The sequence below is a fragment of the Bacillus rossius genome, chromosome 3, assembly GCF_032445375.1.
Source record: "Bacillus rossius redtenbacheri isolate Brsri chromosome 3, Brsri_v3, whole genome shotgun sequence".
NCBI classification, from domain to species: domain Eukaryota; kingdom Metazoa; phylum Arthropoda; class Insecta; order Phasmatodea; family Bacillidae; genus Bacillus; species Bacillus rossius.
Window position 1 is genome coordinate 98,685,353 of NC_086332.1, and position 12,243 is coordinate 98,697,595.

The window sequence follows — 12,243 nt, forward strand, 5'->3', positions numbered from 1 at the left end:
ATTGGCAACGAACTCTAGCAGATGAAACAAGATGGAAGATCTAAGATGTTTGCCATGATGTCACGCTATTTGGCGTAATATATATTCCCTGACGTTATTGGTGAAGTTCAATCTGCCAATATTCACGATTGGGGTAGGACATGTCATTATTTTTAATCGAATGACCTCGCCGGGAATCGAACCAAGGATTCCAAGGACCATTTTGTAACAGCATATTTAATGATTTAAAAAAAATTGTAATCAAAAAATTCAATTCAAATAATTAAATTTTTCTCGTTTTTTGTATAATAATTACAGATTTTCAATATTTCATGCACGATGTCAATCAAAATGGCGGAAAAATTGCGTACAGTTCTAGAATCAAAAATGGCGGCCATGACATAACAAACTAATATGGCGGACACCGGTACCTTGGCTCCTTACCTTAATCCCTGGATTCAGAGGAACTATTATATACTACCGTAGTTGATTGTCAGATAGAAACTATATTTTTTAAAAGAAATTACAAGTTAAAGTATTATTTTGTTGCCAAATGATGACAAAAATTATGTACAGTACTCTCAATGTATGTCCTGGAAATTATTTGCAGTGCACCTTAAGAGATGAAATGTTCGAAATTACACATTTGTGGCTCTACATTACTTCAAGAATGCCTCCACCCCAAAAATTGTTTCGCTAGACTAAGAATGCCTTACCTCACAGAATATGCTTGGCGCAACCTCGTGAGAGAAGCTTCCGATGATTATACGAGTATCCAGCTCCTAAACACACCAAAAACATTCATTAAAAAAATGGGTATTGTTTCAATTGTATTAATATGCCATGGTTGCTACTTAGAGAAATTATAATAGCCCTGCAAGATACACAAGTTTTAAATATTTTAAAATATGTTAGAACTTAAAATTCAATACAATAAACATAACCAATTTAAAATGTATACATCTATGTGAGAAAGCCATGTCCATAATTTACTTAAGATTTTTTTGTTACCTAAAAGTGACTTAAATTCACCATGGGCTAGCCACCTTAAGCCACTGAGGTCATAAACGTGTCTTAAACTGCAACGTTTCAATTTTAGTTATGACCGCCATCTTTAAAATCCGTAATTTTGTGTGCTAAAAAAACTTTAAAATAATTAATTAATTAGAGATTTACTTAATAAAACTTTAATTTAAAAACATACGCCATTTCGAAAAATTTGCCGCATTCTTGAAAATTCACAATTTAAGATCTAGAAAATCGGAGAAAGATTAAAATACATAAAATATTAGTTAAATTTTAATAATAAAAATTTATAAAAAACTTCATTTACTATAACCAGGGAGGTCATACAATAAAAAAATTAAAAGATCCTCCACAGAAGCCACCGACAGACTGACCTCCCACCACTGATACCAAGCTAGATATTATGTGAGCTAGTATGACATCATGGTGGCCATATTGTTTTCGTCTGCTGGAGGCCACCATCTTGGATCCGACATATTGTTTTCATCTGCTAGAGGGCGCTGCCATTATATTGATTTAAATTTTACCCGTTAGAGAGGAGGAATCGTTTATTACCAGGGCGCACCCCCCTTCTTGTCAGCCATATTTGCCGCCATCTTGAAAAATCTGTATTTATAGGGCGAGAAAATTGGAAGAAATTCCAAACTCATAAAAAATATCACTTGTTAAAAATTCATTTATGTGATTACCTCGGTTAGATCCTAGATAAATACAAAAAAGATAATTTAATTGAAAGGAAAAAAATAAAAGACAGGTTTCAAAATAACATAGGTATGTTGCAAAATAAAAATTTATTACATAATTTCTACAGTACTACAGGAACAACACTTGTAAAAGTTAACAATCTAATAAATATTTAGTTCTGCATTAGTTTGAACTAATTGATTCTCAGCTCCAATCAATGTAATGAAGAAAGAGACCAGCCAGATCTTTTACTAACATAGTCTTCCTCTTCCTGGCAGGATATTTTGATACCATGTTTAACAGAATGCTTTACATCATCGAACTGTAAATGAGAGTATTCATAGTCTTGAAAGCGGACTTCTTCACCTTGGTCCTCAAACAAATATGGGTAACCACATACATAGTCCAGCAACAAAATATATTTTAAAGTTCGGTATGTTGCTACTTTATCAGTAAGTTGATTGATATAGTTCAACTTGATATCGTAAAGAACATACCAATGTTTTCGACTTACTAAATGTATTTAGATAATAGTAGTCTTTCGAAATTCCACGAAATGCAAATTTTTCCAAGTATAATCAATTACAATTTATCTCTAGTACAAGTACGGTCTTAGAGTTTCATGTCCAGGCATTATCGCCATCAGGTTGCTGCACATATGCTTCTGTGCTGGTACCTACGCACACGAGTCTCCATCCTAAACAGAGGTAGGTAGATCCACAATAGGCACACGAACTCCACCCTTTTAGTTTTTCGCATGTCGACTCAAACTGTCGAGACGAGTATACCCAACATGGCACTTATTGCAGCAAAACTTCATACGAAAAGGATTTTTCTTGCATTTACTCCTCTCGTGTCTTCATGCATCATGGGAAAATACAAACGAGATACAGAAGTATTCAAGGATTTCTAGTCAATAAAGACGAACAATTGAAGTCCTAATTTGATGCTGATATAACTTTTGTACCGATTCCCAGTGTTCCCTTAAGCGTGTCGATACATTGCTGTTGCTGCGAAATATTTACGTTCTGCCGAACAGCAGGGACTTTAATTTTTTGTAAACTGCTTGTGACACTAAATACAGCTAAACCTTTAGCGAGAAAGAATATTAACACATTCTCTCTTATCGTGTCGACGAGCATTACTGTTTATCGAGAAAATATTGTCACAGTAATGACATCGATGCTGGGAAGACGCCAATACATCTTCAGTTGTCATCATTGAGGCTAGTGGTACTGCAGGAATTGAAGTCTTCATGGTTGTCTCTATGGCTAACGTCATTAATCGAAGTTTCCTCTGTAGTCAGCACTGCATCTATTAATGTCTCTTTTGCTAGTGGAATCACGACTGTTGAAATCTCCTCTAGTGTTTTTGGTGACAATGATAAATATTCAATCTAAATCTGCATCGTTTCTGAGGAGATCCCTGCTATCGATGGTACACATTCCATCGAGTTCTTCGTGGTTGTCGTCGACGATGCCAACAGGATCTGCGTGACGTTGATGTCGCTGCCATCAGGGTCCTCGATGTCGATGGTACACAATCCATCAAGGTCTGAGAATTTGTCATGACAGTGCCAATGGGAAATGTTTCGCCGTCGTCGCACCAACCACCAGGTTCTGCTCAGTCGATGGTACAACTTCCATCGATTTCGACATTATTGATGTCATGAAGTTTCCAAAAATAGCCAGATACTGGACTTATGTATCAGACGATTAAAACTACGTGATTCTTACACCATCGTCGCCAGTAAACAACTAAAAAACCCGTCGTCTGGGACTCGCTTATATAACCGCGAAACAATAGATATCATGGGTACCTATCCTCGTATCACCAGGGGAAAGTGGTTCAATGTGGTAAGTACCTATGTATTTACATTATGCATGTAGTCTCATAGAATTGTAGCTTATAGCCAAGAAGTCTGTAGCCCTCTAGTCTCTTAGTCTTGTAGTCCTGTAGTGTTTTAGTTCTGTAACATCGTAGTTTTGTAGTCTCGTAGCTAGTTGCAGCCTCGTAGACTTGTAGTCTCATAGTCCAGTTGCCTCGTACTCTAGTAGTCATGTATGCTCGTAGCCTCGTAGTATTGTAGTCCTGTAGCCATGTAGTCTTGTAGCCTTGGAGCATTGTAGCCTCGTAGACTTGTAGCTTCGTAGCCATGAAGACTGTAGCCCTGTATTCTCGTGGCCTCTAAGTTTCGTAGTCATGTAGCCCTGTAGCATTGTAGTCTCGAAGCTAGTTAGAGCCTCGTATAATCGTAGTCTTGCAGTCCTGTAACCTCATACACTCGTAGCTTTGTAGTCGGGTAGTCCTGTAGCCATGTAGTCTCGTGGCTTTGTAGTTCGTTGTCTTGTAGACCTGTAGCCTCGTAGTCTCTAAACCTTAAAGCCTTGTTGCTTCGTAGCCAAGTATACTTTTTTGCCATGTAGCCTCATAACCAAGTTACCTTGTAGCCAAATGTCACCGTAACAGTTAGGCCTAAGACAGTTGGAGCCAAAGACAGTTGGAGTCAAATACAGTTGTAGACAAAGTTTTTTGGATTCAAAGACAATTGGAGACATTTGAGTTTACCATAAATCGGCGATCGCATCCTATTGACAAAAATGTTTATCTGTGACGATATCTTATCCCTATGGCGAGAAACAATCCATGTGACGAGATCGTATTCCTGTGGCGAGAACATATCCCTGTGGCGAAAATGTATCCACGGTGATTTGAATGTTTGTACAGATGTATGTACTTTTCGTTTAATGTGCTTCTATTTTTGTAGAATTTTCGTCTAAATGTTTATCACCCTTTTCTTTAAATGTGCTTTATTTTTTAATTTGCTTCCAAATGTGCTAATTTTTTTATCGTGCTTCCTTTTTTAAATGTTATTTTGACTCGTATTATATTAAATGGTTCTTGTTATGAATATCATATTAGTCAACCGGTCGCGGGTATATGAGCGAGCCCTAGACGACAGGACTTTTATTTTGTTACTGGCTACGACGGTGTAAGTATCACCTAGTTTTACTCTTCTAATACATAAGTTCCGTATCTGGCTATTTTTGATAATTTAAAGATATTATTAATGTATAAATCGATAGAAGTTATACCGTCAACTGAGCAGAACCTGATGGTAGGGGCGACGATGGTGACGCAGTTCCCATTGGCACTGTCACGACAAATACTCAGACCTTGATGGATTGTGTACCATCAAAATCGGGGACCCGGATAGCAGTGACGTAAACGACATGCAGTTCCCGTTGGCATCGTCGACAACCACGAAGAACTTTACGGAATGTGTACCATCGACAGCGGAGATCTCCTCAGCGACGACGCATATCCCGATATAATACGAGGGGGATCCAAAGAAAAGGATTTTTGTCATAAAAAATTATTTATTACCTTTTTTATATAATTTTTAAGTCGCCTTCAAAATACTCTCCCTTAGATGCGATACACTTGTCAAGTCTTTTATTCCCACTGTTTGAAGCACCTCTGGAACTCTTCAACTTTGATATCCTCCACTGCCCTTTGTTGTTTTTATCGCCTCCACATCATCCATTTATTCATTCTCGGGAACAGTAAAAAGACGCATGGGGATAAATCTAGCAAATATGGAGGGTGGGAAATGACAGACCACCCACGAGAGGCCAAATAACTGTTTACTCGTAAGGCCGTGTGTTCGGGGGCGTATTTGTGATGAAGTAACTAGTCACCTGTTCACCAAATTTCCGGGCGTTTCCTCCACGCATCCTCTCGTAAACTTTTTAAAACTTCAAAATTCAATTGCTGGTTAGCAGTCTGGCCAGGGGGGGGGGGCTATTCCCGGTTCATAATTCCACGAACATCTAAAAAGATAATGATCATCGTCATAACATTTGACCTTACTTGTCAGGCTTTTAATTTGTCTAGGGGAGTTGGGAGTCTTCCACTGGCTTGACGCTTGCTTGGTTTCTGGGTCATACCCGTAACACCACATCTCGTCCCCTGTAATTAATTTTGATCAAAACGTTTGGACCACTTTCAATTTCTTTTTCAAGTCCTTTCTCAATTTCAATCAAATGTTTTTTTTAATCCTGTTTGAGAAGGCGAGGAACAAATTTAGCGGCAACATGTCTCAATTGAAAATTCTCAGTAAAAATCTGCTGGCAGGAGCTCTAACTCACTCCTGTCTCTTCTGAAATTTCTTCGACCCTGAAACGACTGTCCTCGTTGAATTTGTAGCGGATTTTTCATCGTTTTTATCGTTTCGAGATATTGAAGCGTGCCCTGGAACGAGCATGGTATTCAACACTCATATTACCACGTTAAAAGCGCCTAAACCACACAAAAACTTATGTGCGGCTATAGAATCCTCCTTGAAAGCCTGTTAAAGCATTTGGCAAGCTTCCATTGCCGATTTTTCAAGCAGGAAAGAAAATTTCAAATACATTCTTCTTTCTTTTAAATCTGCCACAACAACTACACATGTGGAACACGAGAAGAGTAAGAGAAAAACAATACTACGATCAAATGTTAACCAACAAACTGACGCCGTCTGGGCGCTGTTTAGTGAAGGTACCTACTAACCACATCTAGCGGGAGAACTTTCTACTACGTCTACTAAAGGCAACGCAATCTCAGTCCGGATTTTTTTTGGGTACACCCTCGTCAGTATCATCGTCAACAACACTAGAGGAGACTTCAACTGGCGTGGTTCCATCAGCAGAAGAGATTTTAAAGCTTGCAGTTCTGACTGCAGAGTAAACCTCAATGAACGACGTTTCGCTGTCGATAGATACTTAAATGACTGCAGCACCTCTAGTAGACACAATGACCATTGAAGGTACATCGGTGTCTTCCCAGCATCTGTGTCGTTACTGTGACCAGATTTTCTCGATAAACAGTAATGCTCGTCGACACGATAAGGGATAATGTATTAATAATATTTCTTGCTAAATGTTTAGCTGAAAAAAGTGTCACAAGCAATTTACATGAAATGATAAGTCGAAAAGACACTTGAAGACAAGCAAAGGCCCTGCTGTTTGGCAGAAAGTAAACATTTCGCTGCAACAGCGATGTATCGACACACTTTATATAACTTCGTGAATTGATATATACTACAGCAGTTACATCAGCATGTGGTTCGGACATGAAATTTTCATCTTTATCGACTGGACATTCTTGCACCACTGCGATTTGTCGTTTGTATTTCCCCATGATGCACGAATACACGAGAGGTGTAAATGCATGAAAAATTCTGCTTGTATGCAGTTTCGCTGCGATAAGTGCCATGTTTAGTTTACTCGTATTGTCACTTAGTTTGTGAACTTTAAATTTATTTTCTCTTTTTTAAATTCTCTTTCGGCCGCCACCTCAAAAATTACTTCTGGATATAATGTTTAGTGCGTGGGATGTAAACGTTTATTTTTGGAAATTCATTATTTTGGCTATTCTGCCCCGCGAGGTCGACTCGTTTGCAATTGTTCTAGTCTTGGTATTATTCTCTTTTGGAATTAATAAGCCATTGTACGCTTATTATTTATTTGTAACCGTTCCTTAATTATCTATTAAGTATGGTATCAATATTCACGTTTACCGTTTGTCAGCATAGTTATGGGCCTAGTCCCATTCAATTGAGGGCTTGATTTCCTGTCGTACTGCTTGCACTTCAATGTATATTTATGGGGATTACTACATTAGCTTAACGGGATATGTTACCCTTTCACAGTTAGTTTAAATGTTTTATTATTTCAGTGTTGCTGTATTTAAATGTACTCCTTTGTTCTTGTACGCAAACGTACGGTAATAATTAAGTGAAGCATCTTTTTTAATCCGTAATGTGTAGGAAAGTGTAATTTGTACTTGTTATTAGGGATTTCTGCGCCCCTATTCTGTTGTCCCGCGCGCATAAACACGGTGCAAGTTTTGTAATTCTTTTTGAAGCTTATAAAGAGTTGTTTTTCTCTAGGGCTGTTTGCACGTCTATAAGTATTTGTTATTGAGAAGTGCATTAATTAAATGTATCCTGATATCATTTATTTTTTTGAATCTCAGGTTTCTTGTGTGTTCACCTTTAAATGCACCTACATACACGATCCGTGCTGAATATTTAAATTCAGCCCCTCCCCGTTACCCCATGATATCTTGTTCTGGCAGTTGAAAGCCATGCCCAGGATTCGCATAGTTAGGGCTTTGTAAAGGCTTTCACAAGACTACGACTACTCTTATGTACAGTTCTGAAGTTGTAAAGCAGTCTGTCAGTAAATTATCTGGCTGGTCTTTATCTTCATTAAACCGATTGGAGCTGAGAATCAGTCAATTCAAGTCAATGCAGAACTAAAGTTTATTAGATTACTAACTTTCACAAGTGTTGTTCCAGTAGTAGGCCTAGAGTAGAAATAATGTGATACATTTTTATACTTAACAATCTTAAGTTATTTTAGAACCCGTTTTTTCATTTGCTAAATAAATTTAAATAATTTTTGTATTGATCAAGGATCGAACCGATGTGATCAAATCATTCAATTTTTAACGAGTGGTTTATTTGATGATTATTCGCATTTTCAGCAATTTTCTAGCTTAATAAATACATATTTTCAAATTTACAGCCAACTTGTGATAATAACGCCTTGGTAATAAATGATTCATGCATTCTAACGGGTAAAAATTAAATTTTAATATGATGGCAGCGCCCTCTACCAGACGAAAACGATACGTCGGTTCCAAGATGGTGGCCTCCAGCAGACGAAAACAATATGGCTATTGTGACGTCCTACTGGCTGACATAATATCTAGTTTGGCATTAGTGGTGGGAGGTCAGTCTGTCGGTGGCTTCCGTGGAGGAAGGATCTATCACAATTTTAAACTTAATCATCTCACCGGGTTCGATTCCAGTATACTTTAATAAATTTTATTATTAAAATTGAATTATATGATTTTTTTATTCTAAACTTGTTCAGATTTTCTATCCCAAAAAATTTAGATTTACGAAATGGTGGAAAATATGTTCGAATCGGCGGAGTTTTGAAAATTATAGTTTTATTCAAAACATTTTTTACTAATTTAAAAAATTTTCCAGATTTTATGGAATAAAAATTACGGATTTTTTAGATGGTGGCTGTAACGAAAATTGCAACGGTAGTGATCTGCGTCTTAGGGCAGCTTTCGTATGGTGAATTTAAGCCACATTGGGGAATTTTCAAGCCTCTGGTATTTTTGGGGAATAAAATTGGGAATTTTCCCTCAGAACGGGAATTTTTCCCTCAATACAGGATACAATTTTATAGGAATTTTTGAATAATTTTGAGAAAATTTGTCACCAAGATGGCCACCGTGACGCCACAACAATATGGCAAATATCGGCTCAGGTTCCACACTCCTAATCCTGGCGAAGGACCTACTTTTATACATGTACTACTAATTTGGGTTTTTGAATTTATCCTGTAACAAACAGTGCAAAACTGCAATGGCGTATGTCCAAGAAAATGTATTAAATGAAGAGTTAATGTACTGTATTGAAGTTGACGTCACACGGTAAAGCACAGATCGCCTAGAGACAGGAATTTCTGCCTGTAGAAGAGAACTGACTTAGTGCAACATCGTGTGGAGTCGTCGCGACACGAACTTCTCGTGAACCGGGAGTGCTATAGTCCCCGTGTCGGCGTGTGTTTAGATGTCATGCTCATTAGGTTATGTTGCAGTTGGACATTCGGTGGAACATCTCAGCGGTTGGCCACTAGAGACATTAGTCATCGTCTTTAATTGGTTGCTGCTATTTTCTCTCTTAGAGGAGTATTTCAAGACGACCAGGTAAGGTAGCAAATATGGGATTTCTTGTTGGGATACAATCGTAACCGAACCCGCAGGCCTTATTCCAGAACTTGTCCAAACTGGATCCCAATAAAGTAACAGGAAATCATCCGTTTTAATAAATTATGCCATGTGCGAAGCTAGAAACTGGTTCCAACACATTCTAGCTGACGTTTCACAACCGTTGATACAATTGTTACGGCAAAAATTCTAGATATAACAGTATCGTCGCAAGAATTTTATGGGGTTATTATAATTTTCTAATGTACTTTTAAAGTTACCATTATTTCTTATTATGATCATTAAAATGTACAAAATGTATTCCAGGATAGTTTTTCTATCTTAAGTTTCATTTTTCACACCAATATGTTTGTTACGTCTCCCGATATTCACGAAATTTAACATATAAGTACGAGTTAATGGCGCCAGACGCGGGTCTGCCATCTGGACAAAATCAACGAATAAGTTAGCTACGCACATTCGTGGATTTGGGCAATAGAATGGCAACGGATAGGACACCAAAATATGTTCCCTAAAAATAAGGGACTGGCCGTGACCTATTGTGTACTTAGAATACGGTTAGGGTACAGGCGTAACATATTAAACGCCTAAACCCTTATTTTTGTGCCTTGGAATAACGGTCTCAGACCTTTATTGTCTGTGAGGGTAAGGGAAAGGAGGGACCCAAATAAACCCGATAGTTTGAGTGCGAGTGACTGTATCTCTCTAGACACAAAATGTTTAGACATTCAGACCGGTAGTGGTCCTTGTTGAACTTTCGGAATGACTTACAATTTACTAGAAATATTTCTAAATAAAAATGAGATGGAGGCAGCACTACCCTTGATGTTCTTGTCTAAAGCCAATAATTTGTGTTCCTAAGAGATGTTAAAACTTACGTTAAAATCTTATGACATGACATTATAGAGCTCAATATTCACCATGGACAAGTTTTTGGCAGGCATCAAAACACCTTGTGGAATAACAAGTAAATACACTCCGACATTTGATACAATATATTTATATAGTAAGATGTTTGTAATCGTGGGTATGAATGCTTTAGTAGAAAAGCTTATTTTTTAAACTTTTAATAAGTGTAATATATTATGATTTATTTAAATGCATATGCATTATGTATATTTTAATTTTAGTTTGTGTATTATATCAAGTATTGACTAGTAGATAAAACTTAAACCACATATTTTACCGACAAAGGATTTTTTCTCCAATATTCTCGGCTCTTAAATCAAATTTTGATGTGTAAACGTTTTAGCTCTCAGTATACGGCATTTGGTAGTATTAATTATGTGAAAATGGAACGGAAGTTGCTGAACGGAAATGTCTCACAAATATGACGGACCCACGTGTAGCGACATATGTATAGTCACTTTCGTAGACATTAGGGGACATACCGAACGTATTGGTGTGCCAAATGAAACATTATGATAGTGAAACTACCGGTAATATATTTTATGAACTGAAACAGTCATAGTAAAAATTAATCACAAGTTTTAAAATACTTAATAAAACTGGCATTACGACCATTATAATACACATTCTCCTTCCAAATTACTAATAGGCTTATTACCTCAACGGCAGACCCCGCGATGGGTAACCTCAAATGGCATAGTTCAATTCTCGATAACGGATTTTTTTAAATAATATTATAAAGATAATGTTGAATCAGCTCAATAAGGTTAAGTTTTGTTTGTAGGAAGTACTTACAGAATATTGGAAGAGTTGAAATTCTCAAGGGTTGTTGTTCCCTCCTTTTCTACTGAATATCCTCGGTTTGAAAATCAAGAGATCCTCTACATCACGGAAGTTTTTTTTTATCCTTCCTTGATTAAGTACAAGAGAAAAATGAACTTGCAGTGAATCAAACTTCATTCTTTGTGAATACAAATAAATACTTTGGAATTATTAATTATGAATAGGTGTTAATGATATATAAATAAAACGTTTCCTAAGCACGAACCGGCCTACGTGGCTAAAACATAATAAGAATTAGTCTGCTTCTGCGTGAAAAGGACGAGATTGGCTGGGTGTAAAACGGTACTGAAAAGACAGTCTTGATTGGGCCACACAAGGAAAGATTTGGATGTTTTGAGACTGCCAGTCAAATTAGCTACGAGAGTTTTGAATGGATATTCTCACTTCTTACACAAAAGTATAGAGAAAGGAATGTAAATATAAAAATTCTGCCATACTTCTTAGTATTAACAAATACTAAAAATGAATAATAGAAACAGAATGATCTATATACGAAAAATTCAAATCAAATATTAATTTATACCCTTTTCTTCTTTTGCAGAAACACATGTATTACTCCTCCTACCTACCCTACTACAATACTTTTACCAATAGTCTGCGAGGTTGGTGGATACAGAATTTTTTTAATGAAAAATTTTACATCTGGTAAGGTAAGACGAGCGATGGCGTAATCAGAGGGAGCCTAAACGTAGCATGACGATAATAAGTGTAGAGCTCAGAGCGCTACCAAAAGCGAAATATCAGGAAGGGAATGGCATATTTCACTACGATTTCGCGCAATGTTTGATCCACTTTTACTTCCATGGCGCACCGAGCAGTTGGGTGCAGCGAGGCCTTGTGGCTGTAGATATGTCAATTGCACATTACATATATTATTTAAAGACTCTAAGGGTCAATTTCACCACGAAATACTTAAATTTAAAGTTGAGCTTAGCAACACTTAAGTGACTTTAATCACGAATTTAGTTTCACCAACAAGTTACACGGGTTTTAAGATATATACCC

General features: G+C 37.1%; 1 protein-coding gene across 1 annotated transcript in view; it reads right to left on the bottom strand.

Moving 5' to 3' along the window:
- The window catches only part of LOC134531347 (uncharacterized), a 353,666-nt gene that overhangs the window by 267,833 nt on the left and 73,590 nt on the right, over nt 1-12,243 (bottom strand). Inside the window, exon 5 of the mRNA XM_063367045.1 lies at nt 696-761. Within this exon, the coding sequence (XP_063223115.1) occupies nt 696-761 (66 nt within the window). The remainder of the gene's footprint in view (nt 1-695; nt 762-12,243) is intronic.